This window comes from Osmerus eperlanus, chromosome 13 (genome assembly GCF_963692335.1).
Source record: "Osmerus eperlanus chromosome 13, fOsmEpe2.1, whole genome shotgun sequence".
NCBI classification, from domain to species: Eukaryota; Metazoa; Chordata; class Actinopteri; order Osmeriformes; family Osmeridae; genus Osmerus; species Osmerus eperlanus.
In genome coordinates this window covers 8,625,215-8,645,816 of record NC_085030.1, presented here as the reverse complement: position 1 = coordinate 8,645,816, position 20,602 = coordinate 8,625,215, and the positions used below count along the sequence as shown (strand labels likewise).

The window sequence follows — 20,602 nt, the reverse complement described above, 5'->3', positions numbered from 1 at the left end:
GTGCTATATTTTATCCAATACATTAATCTGAAACATCTGACTGGGCAATTTACAATTTCACTTTCTGTGTATCCTAAATTAGTAGTGGGGGAATAAAAATCCCATGTCCAAACTGATAAGAAATAGCGTTTGAAAATATAGGACTTATGGAATCATATCGCCAGTTAAACCAGAGCCTGCAGCGTTATTAAACACAAAAAGAGGGGACAAGAAAAATGAGTTTCTCGCCTCATATAGGCCTATCATTATATTGATGATTGTGTGTGATTATTATGCGTGGCGTTGGGGCGTTTTTGCAGTGCGCAACGTCACTCGAAAGCAACGCAGTGGTGAAACGGAACCTACTAGCTACCGATCAGAAACCATACACAGTCGAATACTTTTGCCCCTTCTCCACGTTCCTCTGCGTGATAAAACCTCACTACAAAGACGGGTAAGATCAACATATCTGTCACAGAGGTAAAATAATTGTTAGTGTCAACCATCCTCTTTTGTTAGTTGTAGGCCGATAGGACTTAGCTGGTGGTGGCGGAAAAGCTCAGAAAACCCGCTCGCTTTCTCAGTTGAATCTGGATAGATCATGTATGGCGCTCAGTCTTGGCTTAGAAGCGGGCAAAGCGACCTCGCTCTTTCATCAATCTTTCATTGAGAAATACAGGAATGAATCTGTTGTTTTAAGAAGTAAACTATTTGCCTTTCAAAAGATCTACCATGTACCTCCTAGCAGGCCTTTTGGTCCTGCGACAAAAGGCCTCAACGCTCAGAAGAATTCAGTTTTAGAGAGCTTACTGAAATATAGTTGAGATAGTTTGAAGGAGACACACACCCCCTTTCATACGAACTTCAAGACTGTAGATATAAATACAGCGACATTTCCAACGTAATGCATCTAATCTCCCAATATGCCCTTTTACATACGATATATGAACAGTTTATTTTCTGTTTATGTGGGCATCCTATATTATTTTACAGTGATCTGGGAGATAGATATCTTTCGTTGTTTACTTGGCCACTGTGCATCCACGTTGTACTGTTTCTGCTTCTGCCCAATGATACTGTGAGCTATCATGGCAGCTACGGCAGAGGCTTTGCGGTGCATACCACTGTGACTAAAACACCCTGTTGTGTTATGAGAGCAAATACGTTCATCGTATAGCTGTACTTATATTTCTAATTTATATAAATTAATATATTAAAATATTTTGGTATCTAGCACATTTTAAAGTTGTGAATAGGTTGTAGTCTATATCTTGAAAGCTTGTTTCTCTGCATATCGCACCATATGTTTTAAAACTGCTGTATCTTTAATACTAATGATTTTTAAAACATAGAACTTCTATAAAATAATTAGTTCATCCGTAAGTTTTCCAAAAAGTATTCCAAAAAGCCAAAGTTTTCTCGTTTTTCAAATATTTGTAGGTCCCACGCTTAATGTCTTGACATGATCAGAAATCTACTAATCATAGAGCTAAGCTACATCAAGCATTTTATCATTTCATTTTCTTAATTTACCATTGACCACATACTCAACCACCCTAAGATCATTAATTAATTCTAACATAATTTCTAACGTTCAAATTTTTTGAATGACACTGTGCTGATATTAGGCGAGGGCATTTGTCCCAGAATATGTATTAAACATTATTTCTGAAAGAAGTAATGCAGTCTCAATGATGCTGACCAAGCACATATCACTCTCACACACTTTCTGTCCATTCCAGGAACAGTGGTGTTCACTCACAGATATTTGAAGACAAAAGGAGAGAGGGAAACATACAGAGGATGTCTGGACAGAGAAAAGGAACTGCAGCACGTCTGCCAAAATGTGCCTTTTGCAAAACAAATCGGGACAAGGAGTGTGGACAGCTGCTGGTGTCAGACAACCAGAAGGTGGCAGCCCATCACAAGTGCATGGTCAGTTGCGGACAGTCACTGCAGGCTGTGCCCTAGTCAGATTTTCAATGACAATTGGCACGCTTTCTTCATTTACTTCATTTACTTTCTTCACATTCTCTTTTATTTATGATTGTCCTGTGCAGCTTTTTTCCTCTGCCTTGGTCACATCTCACTCGGACAGTGAGAACTTGGGTGGCTTTTCCATCGAAGACGTCAAAAAGGAGATAAAGAGAGGGAATAAGCTGGTGAGTGCGAGGCTGTAGTAAGGTAGCACATAGCCTCACATATCACCCTAATGTACGTATGGGTGTTTGAGATATGTTATAGTATGGCTCATGTTCTGCTCTGTGCCCTGCAGATGTGCTCATCCTGTCACAGACCTGGTGCCACCATTGGCTGTGATGTGAAGACCTGTCGGCGAACATATCACTATTACTGCGCTTTGTGGGACAAGGCTCAGATCAAAGAGAACACCTCACAAGGCATCTACCTGTAGGTCCCCTTTTCCATACGTTGTTCCAATTCATTCCTGTATCTGAAGCTGGAACAGTTGGGACCTCAGCACCTTAACCGATCACATTTTTTCCTGTCTTAATTTTTCTGCCAATGCAGGGTTTACTGTCGAAAACACAAGGATGCGTCCCAAGACGACAGTGACGGTATGTTTTCTTACCAATTTGCTGATCCATTATCAGCATCACATACTCTTAACTGCCATTCAAAACGGAGGATCTGAGCACTGTGAAAACGTACTTCCTCAAAATAGACAAAAAGCCATGTGGCTAAGTGTTTGCTTTCCTTTCTCAGATGAACAGAGTGGTGTTGCCAACGACTCAGACTCCTCCCCTCCTCGGGGTAGGGGCCGTGGGAGGTTTGAGAAGGGGCGGAACAAAGCTGGATCTCGTGGACAATCTGAGGACACCCGCTCCACCTCTTCACAGGGGGTAGATGACGAGAGCTCATCACATGTAAGAAATGTATTATCAAACCCACCCACTTCACTGAGTTTAAACCACTTATATAGATCACATACGTTGGTAATTGTCAGTAGTAGTTGACCTATTGCACATGGTAACACTCGATGGGAAGTCTATTTGTGGATCCCGTTGGTTTGGTGATGTTTGTCTTGTTGTGTACTGTTTGAGATGTATGTGGCTGTGTTTTACAGCGGGACAGGTCCCCCCTGAGGGTTGGTCCTGGTGACAGCGGCCTCCGTTGTGGCTTCTGTCACGCTGGCGAGGAGGAAAACGAAACACGGGGCGTACTCCATGCTGACAACGCTAAAAAGGTTGCTGCACACTACAAATGCATGGTGAGATTCATCCCTTACTTTTAACTGGTCTTTTGCCTTCCTTGTATGGACATTCATTGTATTTCAGTGTGGAATGTGTGGAATGGTTACATCTAGACCTATTTGTTGTTGTTGTATTTCTTACCTGTGACATGCATTATTTCCCGTCACCTGTTGTCCTGTTTTTTCTTGCTGGTAGCTTTTCTCATCGGGAACAGTCCAACTCACCACCACCTCACGGGCTGAGTTTGGGAACTTTGACATCAAGACGGTCATCCAGGAAATAAAAAGAGGGAAAAGAATGGTGAGAATTGTATGACAGTATACAGTTGTGGATATCTACTTGAATGCACAGTGTGAGGAGTTAAGGTTATACGGTTGTAACTGTTATATTATAAATAATTACCCTTCAGAAATGCACCCTCTGTACCCAGTTGGGTGCCACTATCGGGTGTGAGATCAAGGCTTGTGTGAAGACCTACCACTACCATTGTGGTGTACAGGACAAGGCCAAGTACATAGAGAACATGGCTCGTGGAATCTACAAGTGAGTTCCACCACTCCCACATTCCTCCATCTAAACATAACCTTAGTTAAGAAATAGGGATGCCAGGATTTGTCCCTTAAAACAGTTCTGAGTATCTTTCATATGTACAATATTGGGATTCAAGTTAATAGGACAAAGATGTATTCTAAATGATGAAAGTTTTGCTGTGCTTTGTGTTTAGGCTGTACTGTAAGAACCACAGTGGAAATGAGGAGAGAGATGAGGAGGACGAGGAGAGGGAGAGTCGCAGTAGAGAGAGGGCAGCTGTCGACCATGGTGGGACATTGCCTTCACCTCAAATCAATGGCAATTAGGTAATGGGGCTTTGAAATACGACAGTACAACTCATCAAACACATCGTAATGTTATGTTGGGAAAAATGTTGTCCATAGAAGCTGGAATTTAATTGAAGGGAAACATTTGTCTCCACAGATCATGGTTACGGATAATAAGAGGATAAGGAGAATTCAAAGATGGAGATAAGATATTTTTTATAGCTCAAACATTTCTCAAGTCCCAATCAGACTTTTCAGTTGCCTCTACCCAGCTTCCTCCCACAGACACACACCACTGCAGGTTGTCATATCAGTACCTGCCTTAAATTACCACATTTTATGAATGAGCTACATTATGGACTCAAGCGTGACTGTGGTATACTGCTGTGAGCAAAGCACTGCAGTATGGTGAAAATAAGGCATGACTAGAAAATGTGGCCAGTGGTTATACTTTAATAATACTTGTTTTTGTACTCCTGTAATGAGTACTGACTGGGATCTATTAACTATTCCACCCATCGGTTCTAGAGTCAAGTCTCCTTGTTCTATACAAAATTCATCTTCTTTTAGTCCCTGAAGGTTTCATCTACTTGTTTCTTCTTCCTCTTCGAAATTGTTTTTTGTATTTTTTTATTCTGTAATCTTTTTTTTTCTCTCAAGAAATTTCTTTTTACATTAGTCATTTTCTCTTATGGAATGTGTTTTATGTTACTTCTGTATTATAATCATGAATAATGTTCAATATTCAAGACTGTCAATCAGTCAAGAAAGATTAAAGGTCCTTTGCTATAGGATGCATTAGGATTGTTTCCTCTGTAACTAGGTTCATTTGTCATACAATGCTGTTCTCAGTAGAGAAGTTGACATCGTACTGTTTTCAATATTTACGGTCTATACAGTATATATATATATATATATATATATATATGATCTCAAATAAACAACACACATTTTGTATTATACATTTATTAAACGTGGATTTGATTATTCAACCAAATTATTAGACATTAGTATCACAGTTTTACTTTTTAAACCATTCTGTACAGTCTACAAAAAGGTTTGGAACTCAGATTGACGAAACAGTATCAGATGCTTTCAACAACAACAAAAATATTTTTGTAGCCTACACTTTCCTACTCTTGCTTTTGTGCAAGATCATGTGTCAGATAATAATTCTAACATGGTTAGTGGAGCTTTGGGTTGGGTGGGAATTTGGAGATTTCTACAAAGATGGTAGCTGGAGGGTGAGGAATGTCACAGTACCTGGATGTGGGTGTCGGCCGAGTGGGCATTGGAATTCATTATGAGTCATAAGAGGTGCCAAGGATTCCTTATGATGTTATGTATGGTCTCTGATGTTATGAACTTGAGATACAGTGTTTGTTTTGTCATTGAAGACATACATGGAACCACGGTGTGTGCTTTTTAGCTTACTATCGCAATCAACTGATATTTAACGGTTAAAAAGCAATTTTAGGTGTAAAAATACGTTTCAATTGTGATTTTCATAAGCCAAGTACCCGCAATGCGCTCTGGAATCAAGATGTTTTATTTTGTGTTTTTACTTGAGACGTCATTGCGGTCAAAGTGGGCGGTACATCATTCCCATTGATTTGATTCGTCTGTTAGCGTGCTACTACAGCACGCACGACAACGCATTTGCGGAAGAATCTACTGTAGTCAGCTACGTAGGTAGGTGGCGTGCGCTGTCAAAAGGTGAAACTCAGTACTTTGACAGCCGAAGATCTGTTTTCTGTGGAGAAAATATATTGTTGCTTTCCACACAGACCAAAGAGAACAAACAGACATGGCGACCAACAGCCCTTGTGTTGTGGTAAGTCTTCCAAAAACTACACTGATTCTAAGCTTAGTTTGTGGATTTTGTTGAAAGGTTGATATTTTAAAGAATATGAACATTGCTAGGCACCGTTCACCCCATATTTGAACTGTCCCTATTTATTGGTTCGTTTAAAACTTTGCAATCGTACATTCGCCCATATATTGCTCTCGTTCATAAACAGTATGGCTGTGTGTATTTCGCGCGGCCTGCTGTATTGCGCGCGTGCTTCACGTATGGGCCATGTGATTCCATGCGTCTAAAATCATATAACCAACACTAACCGATTAATTACCTGTAGATTCAATGTTAAACAAACTACCATCAGCGGCTCGATAGCCCATTACATGCCAAATTTAGTTTGAACCAAGTAAAAATAAAAGACTTGGTTTTTACTTGGTAAAAAATCCTAACCATTTCCTCGTTTGTGTAGACTAGAGGATAATTGAGAGCAAAGCAGTTTCACATACTATACAAGCTATGACCGTACTCATATTTTGGCACACACATGCCAAACAACACACAACCCAAGTTGTGGAATTATGGTTGATGACATGTCAGAATTATCTATTTACACAGAGGTTATTGATGAATACTGTAGTGTTGAAGCAGAGGGGAATTTAGTTGGAGAACCATGGAGGATCATCTTGAGGTTTCTCACAAAACTATTAATATTGATATAGTTAGAAACATTTAGTGCACAAACCCAAGGCAATGCTCCTATGATAAATTGCAACATTATTTTTTTTATCTCCCTGTATGACAAACTGTCAATGTGCATCTTTGCTGTAAGCTAATATGTGATTTTCCTTAGATCTTACAGTCTAGGCTTGGACATTTTAGTCTGTACCGCTACAAGTAGTTATTAACAGTGAAGCCCTCCTTCACTCTCAAACAGCAACAACTCACATGGAGCACCTGCATTGGACAGACTGCATGAGAGTACCCAGCTTTATAGCCTGGATGGCTAGCTGGTGAAGACCTTATAATACATTTGCATTAAAGCAAACAGTGTAAAGGGTTTTTATTTTTCTATTAATAATTGAAGACAAAAACTATTCCCCAGCACAACTTTGCTGTAGCCACAGTGCAATCACATGACTTCAATAAAGGAGTTCAGATGCTCCTGTGTTTACCCTAAAGCAGGTAATTGGATTAGAAAACAAGGTATACAGCCTCCCTTTTATCTAATTAGTTTAGTATTTCTGAATAGAAGTTGTGTCTTCTGAATAATCATGCATGCTTTAAAATATGTTTTCAGTTGAGCAGTGAGATGGAGAGACATGTTGAATGATTTGATGATTGAAGTGGAGTGATTCCTCTTGGGATTGGTAATGGGGTTAATACATTTTGTTCCTCCTGCCCTGGCTCAGAGTTGAGTTGAATAGCCTAGACTACACAGCAGCCTGGAAGACTACACATTCAAATACGTTGTCCTTCAAATATGTGTCTTGTGGTATTAAGGTCAGCAGAAGTTTAGTCTCGAGTAAAAGGAGGGGAGAGGGCTGGTGAACAGCCTTTAGTGTCTTGGCCTTTTCTAACTGCCTAGAGTTGGGTAATACTCCTGGGATTTCTACATCCATTCTCTGTTGTCTCATGACTCCCACAGCTTGTACACTTGAATTAATAGGTTCTGAGCATGCAATTTTCTTCTTTCTTGCGTATTTCAGATTAGCGATGACGAACAAGGATATGACCTAGACCTGTTCTGCATACCAAAGCACTATGCCGCTGACCTGGAGAGGGTCTACATTCCACACGGACTCATCTTGGACAGGTGGGTTGCTTCTGGCCAGTGGCAGTTTACGCTTTGAGATAAACAAGAATAGTACTAGTAATTGAACTAATCACATCTTCACGTGGTTTTCTTGTCAGTAATGTTGACCCACCTCTACATACAGCCTCTCTGGTATCAGTATGGGCTTAAAAAAATGGTCTGAAAGATTCTGGCCCCTAATCCAAACAGCGGAAACAGGATCTAGTGCTGACTGTAACAGAAAGGTGAGCTAACTGCACCCTCTATCTTTCCCACCCCCATCCCGGACTCTGTGTACCCAGGACAGAGAGGCTGGCCAGGGAGATTATGAAAGACATGGGAGGGCACCACATTGTGGCCCTATGTGTGCTTAAGGGGGGCTACAAGTTCTTTGCTGACCTGCTGGACTACATCAAAGCTCTGAATCGCAACAGTGACCGTTCTATCCCTATGACCGTGGATTTCATCAGACTAAAGAGCTACTGTGTGAGCTTCAAACCATGTCTACCACATCAACCCATAAAATATATCTATCACGCCAACCCAAAAAATGATGCACCTCTGTTCAAACTATTTTGTCTTAACAGAACGATCAATCTACTGGTGAAATAAAAGTAATTGGAGGGGATGACCTGTCTACACTAACAGGGAAGGTGAGCACTGTTCTCAAATGTTCTCACTTTCAGTCCAGTCCTTTGAGTCCAGGTCCTAACATTTGCATTGAATATGGTAGATGACAAATCCAAACAATCCTTCCAATGTTTTGTTACTCAGTACCGGTAGTTACATTTTAGGAGCTTCTTATCTGTCTTTCACATATCTATCTTTTAAGATAAGAAGTAGCAGGGTTTATCCTGAGATGTACATGGTCACATATCACCTTAGAACTTGAGGGGCAACTGTTACTTAAAAATGAGATGTGCTGTATTGCTTTGTCACAAACTGATTTCTATCTCATTTACACAGAATGTCCTGATTGTGGAGGTATGTGTATAATCAAATTTATTAACTGCATTTTATGTGACAATGCAAATAAATTGTGCAATTTATTTCGATGGCTTTATAAATATATATATTTTTTTATCCCACTTCTAGGATATAATTGACACAGGAAAAACCATGAAGACCCTTCTGCAACTCCTGCAACAGTACAAACCAAAAATGGTCAAAGTGGCGAGGTAAACTAATACTCTGGTCTCAGACATGTACATTGCATGATTCTTCAAAGATTAGTGATGTGTGTGTGTGTGTGTGTGTAGTTATAACTGCTATTGGAGCTACACAGTCATATTATCATCTTCCCTGTTTCTGCCCTCAGTTTGTTGGTGAAAAGGACACCAAGGAGTGTTGGTTACAGACCAGACTGTAAGCTGAATATACCAATATCCTCATTAGGGAATAGTTTCAAAATGCATAAACATTATTTTACTTTGCCTTATCTTGCCTATAGTGAACTCGCCTGATTTTGCATGGACTATACTCTGTATAAAATGGTGTTCCTGCTTGCTCTGAAACTACCTTCTCTATTTCAATTGTTTTTATAGTTGTAGGTTTTGAAGTCCCTGATAAATTTGTGGTGGGATACGCACTAGACTACAATGAGTACTTTAGAGATCTAAATGTAAGTAAAATCCCAAATTGTAACCTTTTTAACATCCTCATTTTTCACTTTTTCAAATGTTCACTTCTCGTATTCTCTTTTTCAGCATATCTGCGTCATTAGTGAAACAGGAAAGGAGAAATACAAGGCGTGAGGACATCACTTATAATCATGTATCATTATTTCTATTGATGTTTCAATTCATTTTTATCTGATTTGTTTTTTTGGTCCAAAAATTCAAATCACTGTTGCAGCTCACGTGACATAAGAAATGCATGCATACACCCACTCACTTATGGATACACACACACTTACACACGGTTTCTGCTCAGGGTTTCTGAGAAGTTGCATGAATACTGATATTGTGCTCCAATTGCAATTGCTCTTTCTTGCCTCACAACGTTAATTTGAGAAACCACTTTGTGAGTCAGTCTTCATTCCACATTTGAAATGTTAAGTTAGAGCTCTACTTTTTAGTGATAATTGCTTGTTTGCCCTGTCAATGGCAAAAATAATTTCTTTTGGGTGTGGCTGCTAGCATTATGTAGTTATGATTTCGATTTCAGTCTTTTCCCATAAAGTTTTTTCTGCAGTGTGACAAGTTTTTAATCTCCTTACCAGCTTTAAACAAAGTGCTGTTGACTGATTTGAGCACATATTTATATAAGGATAGCAGACATAAAAGGAAGATTAATTCACTCAATTCAAGATTTTCACTCAATTGTGTGTGAATATTGAATAATTATATTACTGTATTTCATCCATATTGTCTTTTGTACATGCAAGGAATGTATTTTAAGCTCTAATATACTGTAAATCGAATTCAGTGCCACATCATTCTATTCCAATAGTATAAACTCATCAATATAATTTTAAAGCCCAACCATTAAACTCTTTATTGTCTGTAACAGAACATTATTCAGTTATTGAATTCGTAATTTTAAATGATTTACTGTTTGATTGCTGACAAAATAAAGGTATATAGTGGCATGAAACGATGATCTTCTTCAGGCAGGCCTGACTCAAGCAGAACAGAAACCCTGGAGACCAGGTGAAGCCCTGCTCCAATGCATATGTGCTGCTTCAGATCAACTGTACCAACATATTTTAATTGTTCATTTGAATAAAACAAGGGGCTATGGACAAAACATTCTAGCGATTTATGGGCTATGAACGTCTTCAGGAAATAGCTTGAGATTTTTGCACCTGATTGGGTAGCAGAGAAGTCTTTTTGTGTCTTTCAAATGGGCACGCTGGCATAATGAGCCGTTTTCATTGGTCGAGTTTGCTATCGCTCAGCCAGCAACTATCAGTGGGGCGGGAAGTTTGGTGTTGGGGCTTCTCATCGACGCCGTCCAGCAGCAAACAACTGATCATCAAAATTGATGATAGACAGTGGAAACATTAGATTGAAATTTAGCACAGATAGTCGTATTGTTAACCATGATCGTTTTAGGGTCACCGTTAAACTGTGAACGTTTTATACATTGATGATCCCCGAATATGGTAATGTAGATCATTGCTAGCTAGCTAGACTAGCTAATTTAGAAGCTAGCTAGCATACATCATCATTTTAACCAGTTTAGCTAGCTAGTTAGCTACCTAAGCTAGCAATCCGTAGCCAGCTGCTCAGCTACAGTTCTGTTGTTGCCATAGCATGAATAGTTACCTTTGTTGACGTTACAATAATTTTCAGACATTTTGATGTCGTCTCCAATTTTTGTTTTTGTTGTCTCGTGTAATTTATTTTGGGGGACGTCTGCTTCAGTGGGCTTTGTGGTGTTGCTGCTAGCTAGCTATCGCTCGCTGCAACCCATGTAAACTAGCAGAAGCTGTTAGCCAGCTAACGTTAGCTGCCTGCAGCATGGGCCAGCCCTCTTTTGGTTGAGTTGTGAATTTAGTTGCGATTTCAATTTATGTCAGTGTTTTTCCAGGTTTGGTATCCATAGCTAACAAACCAGTAGCTGTAGCTAAATAGTTAACGATAAATACCTTGATTGCACTATTGCAAGCTAGTCTACACAAAACACTACTTTGAACAATGTAGATGGAAAGCCAGAAACGTTGCAGACGAGGGGGACACAATTAGTCGTCTTGCTACATGTAAGGGGGACATTATTGCACGATGAACAACCAAGGAGAGAAGATGGAACTGGACCTCGAAATTCCATCGTCACTAGTTCAGAACGATGGCCATTTAAGACGATCCAACAGTGCACCTATGATAAACGGCCTGAGGTTTTTGTACTTTCCTAACTACAACATGATTTAGAAACATGATTTACATTTCCTGTTTGTGTTATGGTGGTATTTATGGTCTGTGGTCTTTGTTATTCAAATCACTGTGAAATGTTCCTGTCTGATTTGCATTCACTCTGCTTGTCTTCAGTCATAATGCACAATGACAGTCCAGTAAAGACCTGCCATTCTGGGAAACCTTAACCATCCTTGCAATTTACACATTTCTTACTTTTCAGTGACAACTCGCAGGTGTTTCAGAGAGAGGTTTTACGTTCCAGAAGAAACAGCACCACAGTTGTCAACCGTCCCAATATGGTACTGTAATCAGTTAATCAGTCAGAAATTTGTCTCGTTTTACTTCATTTTAACATTCTCATTCTCTCCATCAGGTCCCTTCCTCACCCATTCGTGTCCCCAGCACCAGGCTCCATCAAATTAAGCAGGTGGGCCTAAGTGAAACTGCACCAATCACTTTTATTTTGATCACTGACAGCATGTCAGACCTCTGGCCCCCTCTCCAGCCATAGGGAGTGTCGGTGCCTTCAAAACATGCCAGAACAATAGTTCATGGAGTCTACAGGGCCAACGGTCTCCCAGAGCAGGCCGATTGGTAGTATCAGACTCCAACACTGCTAGCTGTCTGGATCTCACATGGCAGTTAAATGCACACATGCTGATGTGTTTTGAGTAATCTACCCTTTTTAATGCACGTTGCACTTGTGTGTGATTCTGCAGGAGGAAGGTGTTGATGTGATGAACAGAGAGACTGCCCATGAACGGTAGGGGTGCTTGATGTAATGAGTCTTAAAAGTGGGTGATGGAACTCAAGAACTATATTAAAGACCTGTTATTTTACAGGTGATATGTAGTATTATACTTCAAGCATGTCATTGCAGTGTTCTCTTTCAATGTTTGGCTCACTGTTCTTTGTTTTGTTGGTCTCAGGGGTGTTCAAGCTGCTATGCAGATTAGCCAATCCTGGGAAGAAAGTCTCAATTTGGTAAGAAGCAATACTACCATGGCAACAACACCTCCACTGTTTACAGGGACCACAAACGGTCCTTGTGGAATCCTTGTTCTAGATTCACAGCACTTAATTGCACTTCATTGGGTGTACTTTGGATATCTCTGTGACCATACTGCATGTCTGGGCCTTGGGCCAGTCTCCTCCCCTCTCTGTTGGGAGGGTTGACATATTGAGACATGCTAGATGAAACCCCATGGAGTTAACAGGGCCACCAGTCTCTCAAGAACAGACTGAGTCGGTAGTATAATACTCCAACAACTTCTCCTCTACCTTGGAATGGAAGGTAACAATGCAGGGTGTGGTTCTACGGCATGTTACATAGGAGGGTTTGCGTTTCTGTATCATACAGAGTGACAATGACTTGGAGAAGTCTGCATCATCATCCCCAAAGCGCATTGACTTTGTGCCTGTGTCTCCTGCCCCATCCCCAACCAGGGGGATAGGGAAAAAGGTATGTTTAGATGTGGTTGAATCATGTATGTCTAGAAGGAAGAGAGAAATGTTTGTGACAGTCCTGACTTGGATTTTGTCTCTTCCTTTCTCCAATGAGCAGCAGTGCTTCTCTCCCTCATTGCAAATCCTTGTGAGCAGCAATGGCCTAACCCCCAGCCCAGTGCCCAGCCCAACACGACGCTTCAGGTGAGTGCTTATGTAATCTGGCCAACCTTGTCAAGTGCCGCTACTCTGTGAATATCGACTACTAACTGCATCAAATTTGAGCCAAAAGTGTTGTTCAGGGCAATGAGCCTTGAAGCTTTTTATTATTATATTTACCAAATTGAACTCTTAGTTTGAGCAAATGCAAGATATTTTACAAACTTTTGTGATGACCATTACACTATCTTGACTCCATGTGTTACAACGGTAATGTCTTCTCCAGCAGCCGGAGAAGCCAAAGCCCAATCAACTGCATCCGACCCAGCATTATGGGGCCAATCAAACGCAAAGGTTTGTCACCCAGATTCACTCTCAGACAGGGCTCTGAGCTGCAACTTATGGCCCAAAAATACACATACACAAGAGACAACACTGAATGAAAACTGTATTCTTCGAATGTGTGTGTGTGTATCCTAACTGTTCTTTTTCCTCTGTGTGTAGGAGAGATGGAAACCGAGAGCCAGCCTAAGAGGCTCTTTCAGGGGACTACCACCATGCTGTCATCGGATGTTACCCAACTGTCTGAGCTCAACTCATGGTGAGGGTCTCCCAAATTTGCCTATTTGGTCTCTGGGGGAACCGTAACACATTTTATATGTCCATTTTGTTAAGATCACTGGCATTTCAAAAAACCTGGTACAGTTTGGTGTCGTGTTGCTGACATTCTCTCTCCTCAGCCTCTCATCAGACCTGCTGGATGGAAGCCTCAGCAGTGTGGGGTCTTCCTCTGGGTCCCCAGCTAAGATGGACGGTGTCTCCCCTTCTTCCAGCAACTCTCCCTTCACCCCCCTGCAGGGTCTCTCCCCAAAGTGATCAGGGGAACCGTAGAGGGACACTAAAGCAGGGTGAAAATCGGAGGTTTAAAAAAACCCTGATCCCACCAGTTAGTGTCCTTCATAGACCCACCAACTCCCTACTATTTAGCTTTTGTTGTGGGACTTCCGAACAGCATCATGCTGTATGTTTTTGCTTGGCTGTTTGCTAGACTGCTTGGGAGACTTTAGGTGTATTTGTATTAAATGAAACCAAAGTCCTAGATTTGTGCTGTGTGTGGCTGTGGAAGCACTGGTAAGCCTTGAACTTAAATGGGGCAACTGTGGAGCACCAGCTGCTAGTAATGGATATTTTACATGGTGCTTAGCCTCCCAAATAGTGACATAACCACCAAGGTAATGTATCCCTTAAGTGTATCCTTTAATCAGTACCATCTTACTGGAGGGTGGTAATACTGCATGGGAAATGACTGTCGGGATGGGTAATGGGTTGTCCCATGAGTATAATTTGTTTATTTTTTAAGGTGCAAGAGAAGGGCAGATCTCCAGACCTTTGTAAGTGCACAACAGTGTGGGCAGTTTTTGTATGAAAGGATTTAACTTATTGTTTTCCTGCTTCGTTGTTTGTAAGTATGTACATATTTGCCATTTAAAACATTATAAATAGTTTTAATTTTTGTGAACTGGCTGTAATGAGAATGTGGGCACAGGGCATCAATGAACAGCAAACCAACCCTTTTCTATCTATAGGAACTAACCAGAAGGTATATAGATGGGAGGTTTTTCTCATCCTTGTATTGAAGAAGCAATGTTTCCAGATGGAATCCCAAAAATGACATGTGGAAAATCTGGTTTTCTTAATGGCACTTAAGCTGGCCTTGTTGCTGGCTGACACTGTCCGTTGTTTGAGTAAAATATGCATTGTGATACAGATGATCGTACTGGAGCAGAACTAGAGGGGGGGTCACCACTGATAGGATCTGAACACTACATGCTAAACTCTGCATCCTGTGTTTTTGCCTGGAATTTATCATTGTGCAGTACAAAGTACAGTCAAACTCAGTTTTATTTCTGATGCATTTATGATCTTTTTCCTTTGCAGCCACTTCATTGTACATTGATTAATTCAATTCTTCAAATCAAAGTATTGACTGTTTATACTTTCAATTAAAAATACAGCATCCTTTACTTGGCTGTATCCAAAACTCAGTGCAGTGTAGAGAGCCATGTCAAATTGTGCCATTGCATTTGAAAAGGGAAGCTGTGAGGCTGTATATTTTTCTGTTACCATGGTCAAATATTGATACAGTAACATATTTTAGTGCAAGAATATCTCACTGGATGGATGATTTCATACATTGATACTGAAAAGTCTGAGCAGGGGAATACCATTAGGGAAAAGATCTTGAGAGCTTCCTGTGATGTACAAAGAATATGTATAATGGTTGTCTTTTTGGGCAGATTTGTATTTTTTGGAGAAGGAATGAAAATGAAATGGACTTATTTGAACAAATGTACCCTCCTACAAGGTATGCTATTCTGAAGTCTGAAACACGTCTTTTTCTTGTGAAACAAAAGTGATTGTAAATCCTTTTTTATGGACGTATGTTATTGATAGTTTATTTTGAGATGCAGTTTGAATACTGAATGTCTGTTTCTTTTGTGTAGACGAGCAACAGCCTGGTCAGTTTGGTTGCTTGTCATCAAAATTGTTGAGGTGGTGTTTATTTTTATGATTATTTTTGTCTGTAACTTCAACATGCTTCTAATCTAAGGCATGAACTGGACTAAAAGTACATTAAAAGTGTGCAGTATGTTTGTGACGGCAGGATGGTAGAAGAGCCTTATCTGCAGCAATGTTGGACTGCGTCTGTCCTTGTGTCCCCTTTGAGATATCTTATCAATAAACTTCTTTACCTTACGGTAAATAAATTATTTGTCCAATATTTCCAGTGTGTTTGGTGTTATTGATTGTAATGTGGTACTACTAATTTAACTAAACCAGTTTTAGTTTACTGCCATGAAATCCTCATTTGAAGATTGTCTTGGGAGTTTAGCTGGGAGTAACAAGTGTTTCATGTATGTGCGCTTCACTACCTATAGCCACATTCCGTCTAGACAGGATGTATTTACCAATAATACAACACAGACGTGTGTTGGGACTTTATTAAGCATTTTTAAGTAACAACAATGATAGTGTACAGCAAGTAAACCATTGTCTTTCATAGGAAGAAATCAATTCCTTTGGTCACATGTCAAACCTTCTATTGCTGCTGAAATGTAACACTCCAAATATTCCCACATGCATGTAACTGCATTTAGTCAGAAGCTATTCTATTTTTTTTAAAAGTGGTTCGTATCAACTTGACACCAACATAAGCATTAGATGTGGTTACCGTTGAGGACAGGACAAAAGCGTAATGTTTTTTTTTATATACATTTATTAATCATGTTAAAGTTTACCATTATGTAATAGTCAGTTAAACACTCAGTTCACCATTTTCTGGTACAAAATGGCCATGAAAACAGACAGACACAAGGTATATGAAGTCAAACAACATTTTTAATTCAAGCCCTACCCCCTCCACAATATTTCTATACAAGCCCAAGGCCACTGACTCACACAGCCTTTGAGCATTTTCCCCCTTCTAGCTTCAGCGCTGAAGGTCTATGTTATTTGCATCAGTTCAGTCTTGTATTTTGAAGATGTAAATGTATGTTTTTAGAGGAAGGGGGCAAATTGACCTGATACCCAATCCCCCGTCCCCCCTCCCCCACCACTACCCTGTCACATGGTAGCCTTGGGTGTGTGAAGATCCTCTTCTTTTTTATTTTGCTTCAGCTATTCCTCCCTTTCTCTCCAGTGAGAAATGAACTTCATGTATGCAGGATAACCATTGTAAGAAGACCTGCAAGATAAACCACAAAGAGTGAGCTCGAACGGAATAACTGTAGGCATTTAAGCACTAACGGATGCTAACTTATCACAAGGTCTTAAGAAGAATAATTACAGGAGAGCTCCTTAATAGTCAAACAAATGTAATTTTGGCTAGCCATAACATGTAGTTTACGTGCTCACCTAGAACATAAGCAGCTACAAGTTTTTTGTTAACACTTAAGTGGAGGTAGACAGGCACGGTGGATTCTTGCTCTCCCAGGGTAGGGAGCATGAGGGCAGCCATACACACCAATCCCAGCAGCACTGTCAGGAGACTGGGCCCTCCTGACACAACCCGGCTCTCTGTTTAAACACAAGGAAACAGAAAACAACGCTTTACCAAGTCCATTACTGACTTGTATTGGTGTTTGGCGCCATCTAGTGACAAGAGAAGGAGCTAACGTATTTGGACAAACCTTTTTACCACAACCACTGTTACACTGCTGCATACTCGACCAGAAAGGAATCTCACTCAAAGAGGGGGCTTGCCTTACCTGTCTGGAATGCAGTCTGTTCAAAGAACACACTGTCGGCCAGCTGCACCTTCAGCCTGCCCTCTTCCTCCTGGGGACGGGGGCTAGGGGGTTCCTGGGCCGCTGAGGGCCGCAGCGTGGCAGTCACCTCCTTCCGGCCCAGGGCCTTCCTCTGGCTCTGCTCCGACACTTGCAGCCGGAACTTATCATACACCCCATAGTGGCAGGGCCGTACATCTCTGTGTCGGATCACTCTGAGAGCATGCCATAGAAACGTTAGAATAATACTTCAGCCTCTGTGTTCCATTTGGGAATGTTGGAACACAAAGAGAAGGTTCACGTGAGCGCTAACAAGTTTATTCGGTTCCATTACTCACATGTCTACGCAGCACTGTGGTTTGACAGCTCCGGTGGCATCCACCACGGTATACTTGTTTGGCGCTGTGCATAGCACTGAAGGGGAGAAGACATGCGTAGAGGTTGGGTTTTGATGTTAAGGACACACAGACGTGTTCTGTATGTAATACAATCAAACCGATTTTTACTGCAATGTCACCGACCTTTGAACTTGAGTGCGAACTCATAGGGGTTGTAGAGGGTGAGCACCTGCTTGTGGGACGTCTGCTCATCGGCATAGAAGACGAGCTCTGTGGGGAACACGAACACGGGAAGGCTTCCTTCCACAAGCTCCGGCTGTCGGCCCTGCTGCTGCTGCATTGGCTCCAGCTGAGCTCTCTTCTGCTCCCCTGTCTCTCGTCCTCTGTTTGGCAGGGCAGCGTTTCTCTCGGGGAGCTGTGCAGGTGTGTGACCTCCACTCTGGCTCAATGGGCCTTCCCACTCTCAGCTCCTTAAGGGCATGGTGTTGTCCTGCTTTGTGGGCAACACAGAAAAGGATGGGTCACTCGAAACTCAAGACTGAAGATCGTGGGTAGCAAATATTAGGTAACAGTAAAAAAAGTGTAACCGCTCATGGCTATTATAGCTAGATTTGAGCAGCATTGGGCTGCACTCAGATCTTGTGTCTGGTTAGTATCACTTGTTCTTCAGTTCCATTTCACTCCACGTGGCTAGTCACGTGAACATGTTTACTTGAAGAAGCATCTCGCTCACTCCGACATATACGAGGTTGTGTGGTGTCGCAACATTATAGAACTTAGACAAGTTGGCTGAACACTGGACAATAACAGAGACCGCCTTTTAAACCTGACGACTTAACCTAACCTCTAACCTATAATTAACCAACACGTTATCATGTGTGATTCTAAAATATAACTTTTTGTTCATGAAACTTTTTTTTTTTTTTTTTTTTACATGAACCCAGGAGAGGGATTTGTGTCAACAGCTGGTTCGCTATTCACCAATGGCTTAGACTTTTGAATTTGTTTCTACACTAAAGACAAGTAACTCATTAGTAACGTAAAACAAGCTTGTAACCTTACCTTAACTTGAGAACGACACACACTAGGTAGGCTACTGACAAGCGTATCGAAATGTAAGCTACCCCATAGGTAACAAAAATTATATCACACATCGTGATGTACAGAAAATTGGCAAAGAACTATCAAACAAATGTCATATTATTGCTAGCTAGCAACATCATTCTAACAAGGGACAAGCATGAAATGCGTCTGTCATAAGCTAGCTAGCACTAGCCTGCTAACAAAACAAAGACCCAGACAGACAACAACTGCTGGCGAGCTGACATGCATTTACAAATAGCTACGCTACAGTACTGTAGCTAGCTTATCTGGCAGGTTTGCTTACCGCAAACAACAAGCGTTGTCATGTAAACGATTAAAAGCGAGTGAATGTAACTTCAGCTGAATAACCATTAGATGTATTCGAAATGCCGCTTTACCTTTTCACCGTCAATTTATAAGGGTTGCTTGAGGCACGTTAGGCTACTGTTTTGATGATCCCACCCAGTTTTTTTTTCTCTCGCTCTGTTCTTTGTCAATACACTGCAGATCACGCGGTGAATGCTGGGATACTGGAGGCAAAGGAATTCCGCCAGAGTAGATTCATTACGTCATTAATGTCACTGCTCTATAAACGTCCATAACTAAAGTAATCATGATTCTAATCGCTTTTCGAGTTGTGTATGATCCTAGTTGTGAGCATAACCAACTTGGATACAAACGACTCCGCAAGAGACCCATTTTGTCAATGAAAACGAATTCACTCAGATAAAAAGTTGCAACCATTTCATCTGTTATACAGGGCAGTATTACTTATCTCTCTCGGTCTCCTAGAACATTAAGATATGGCCAGTGATTTATTTCAATTTACTCAAATTTGTTTCTGACGGAACAGTCACAAAGCAAAAGGCCTGAAAGGAATAGGGACACTGACTGTCGCTTAATTGCCACTTAAGAGGCCTGAAACGTTAGTGGTGGAATTGGGGAATGCATTTAATTGTACTGTCGGTCACATTGTGTGAGATTTGGCTTTCAAGTTTATACTTGATCTGTTGTGTATGTAATCAATGATTATGCAACCAAGCTTTCTAACCTGTAAAAGGATGTAGCCTTCTGTACAGGCTCGTGGGCTGGTTGCTCACACATATGCAAGTAGACACTGGACAAACACGACCCACATTAAGCAAGCAAATCAGAAGGCGGGCGTTGTCTAGAATAAAAACGGATATCTTAAAAGGAAATATAGAAACGATATACCAGTACTTCCTCAGACAACGCTTCCTCAGTAGCGTAATTGCAAAGACTAACAGGAGCCACCAAGTTAGCTCAGTGTAGGCTACTGTTACGAGGACGTGGGCACGTATTAATGGCTCGAGTTTTTACAATAACATGGCGCTTCGAGGGGCTCTAGCTTTCATGGGTAGATTTAAAGGAAGGAAAATTAATTGTAAACAAAAGAAAAAAAAGTGTAGGCTAGCGTACAGCAACAACATTCCCCACCCCCACCAGGGCGGCAAAAGGGAACCAGAGTACGCAGCGTAGCGTTTTATGTTCACTATTACACTGTAATCTAGAGAGTATTGCAGATTATCACTAGATGCAGCCTACAGTTTATAGACATAACCCAAATGGAAATATTTTAAGACAAATATCGCTTCGAAACAACAAACACAACATAAGCGTCCATAACTAAATATGATCACATTTGCTCTGTATAGTGTAACTACTGCGCTCAGCTGTACTGAGTAGCTAGAAGGCGGATAAGAAAACCGTCTCGACCTCATTACATATTTATACACGGTAGGGAGTGGCCACTGTGAACAGGCTCAGCCAATACAATGATGGCGATGGGACGAAGGCGTTTCACTCTGTT

General features: G+C 41.0%; 4 protein-coding genes and 2 non-coding genes across 12 annotated transcripts; 5 read left to right on the top strand and 1 right to left on the bottom strand.

Moving 5' to 3' along the window:
* The first annotated feature begins 257 nt into the window (after nucleotides 1-257).
* On the top strand, nucleotides 258-4,800 carry phf6 (PHD finger protein 6). Of its 3 annotated transcripts, none has more exons than XM_062476759.1 (11): nucleotides 258-433; nucleotides 1,722-1,890; nucleotides 2,040-2,141; nucleotides 2,255-2,388; nucleotides 2,509-2,555; nucleotides 2,704-2,864; nucleotides 3,065-3,208; nucleotides 3,387-3,491; nucleotides 3,601-3,734; nucleotides 3,916-4,048; nucleotides 4,167-4,800. In XM_062476759.1, the coding sequence occupies exons 1-10, from the start codon at nucleotides 273-275 to the stop codon at nucleotides 4,046-4,048; spliced, it is 1,290 nt and encodes a 429-aa protein (XP_062332743.1). In that variant the 5' UTR covers nucleotides 258-272; the 3' UTR covers nucleotides 4,167-4,800. The 3 variants fall into 3 exon arrangements, with proteins under 3 accessions (XP_062332743.1, XP_062332742.1, XP_062332744.1); XM_062476758.1 differs by having other exon boundaries at nucleotides 1,722-1,914; XM_062476760.1 differs by having other exon boundaries at nucleotides 327-459; nucleotides 1,722-1,914.
* Nucleotides 4,801-5,663: 863 nt separating this feature from the next.
* Nucleotides 5,664-10,115, top strand: hprt1 (hypoxanthine phosphoribosyltransferase 1). The gene is made up of 9 exons (XM_062476785.1): nucleotides 5,664-5,843; nucleotides 7,517-7,623; nucleotides 7,905-8,088; nucleotides 8,190-8,255; nucleotides 8,569-8,586; nucleotides 8,698-8,780; nucleotides 8,921-8,967; nucleotides 9,147-9,223; nucleotides 9,309-10,115. Exons 1-9 carry the CDS (start codon nucleotides 5,817-5,819, stop codon nucleotides 9,354-9,356), a joined length of 657 nt encoding a protein of 218 aa, XP_062332769.1. The 5' UTR covers nucleotides 5,664-5,816; the 3' UTR covers nucleotides 9,357-10,115.
* A 384-nt stretch (nucleotides 10,116-10,499) lies between these two features.
* Nucleotides 10,500-15,846, top strand: pabir2 (PABIR family member 2). 3 transcript variants are annotated; one of them, XM_062476780.1, is made up of 10 exons: nucleotides 10,501-11,440; nucleotides 11,680-11,758; nucleotides 11,833-11,886; nucleotides 12,179-12,222; nucleotides 12,389-12,443; nucleotides 12,820-12,921; nucleotides 13,024-13,109; nucleotides 13,354-13,418; nucleotides 13,569-13,665; nucleotides 13,805-15,846. In XM_062476780.1, the coding sequence occupies exons 1-10, from the start codon at nucleotides 11,328-11,330 to the stop codon at nucleotides 13,938-13,940; spliced, it is 831 nt and encodes a 276-aa protein (XP_062332764.1). In that variant the 5' UTR covers nucleotides 10,501-11,327; the 3' UTR covers nucleotides 13,941-15,846. The 3 variants fall into 3 exon arrangements, with proteins under 3 accessions (XP_062332765.1, XP_062332764.1, XP_062332763.1); XM_062476779.1 differs by having other exon boundaries at nucleotides 10,502-11,440; nucleotides 13,351-13,418; XM_062476781.1 differs by lacking the exon at nucleotides 12,820-12,921 and having other exon boundaries at nucleotides 10,500-11,440; nucleotides 13,351-13,418.
* On the top strand, nucleotides 11,934-12,075 carry LOC134033112 (small nucleolar RNA U109). The gene has a single exon (XR_009932098.1). It is a non-coding gene; the product is annotated as a small nucleolar RNA U109 (small nucleolar RNA).
* Nucleotides 12,583-12,730, top strand: LOC134033110 (small nucleolar RNA U109). The gene has a single exon (XR_009932096.1). It is a non-coding gene; the product is annotated as a small nucleolar RNA U109 (small nucleolar RNA).
* A 599-nt stretch (nucleotides 15,847-16,445) lies between the features above and the next one.
* On the bottom strand, nucleotides 16,446-19,314 carry mospd1 (motile sperm domain containing 1). Of its 3 annotated transcripts, none has more exons than XM_062476783.1 (6): nucleotides 19,170-19,314; nucleotides 17,872-18,181; nucleotides 17,689-17,764; nucleotides 17,333-17,565; nucleotides 16,980-17,141; nucleotides 16,446-16,809 (listed from the first exon to the last, which is right to left on the bottom strand). In XM_062476783.1, exons 2-6 carry the CDS (start codon nucleotides 18,026-18,028, stop codon nucleotides 16,778-16,780), a joined length of 660 nt encoding a protein of 219 aa, XP_062332767.1. In that variant the 5' UTR covers nucleotides 18,029-18,181; nucleotides 19,170-19,314; the 3' UTR covers nucleotides 16,446-16,777. The 3 variants fall into 3 exon arrangements, with proteins under 3 accessions (XP_062332767.1, XP_062332766.1, XP_062332768.1); XM_062476782.1 differs by having other exon boundaries at nucleotides 17,872-18,178; nucleotides 19,170-19,305; XM_062476784.1 differs by lacking the exon at nucleotides 19,170-19,314 and adding an exon at nucleotides 19,076-19,097 and having other exon boundaries at nucleotides 17,872-18,178.
* Between the last annotated feature and the right edge of the window lie 1,288 nt (nucleotides 19,315-20,602).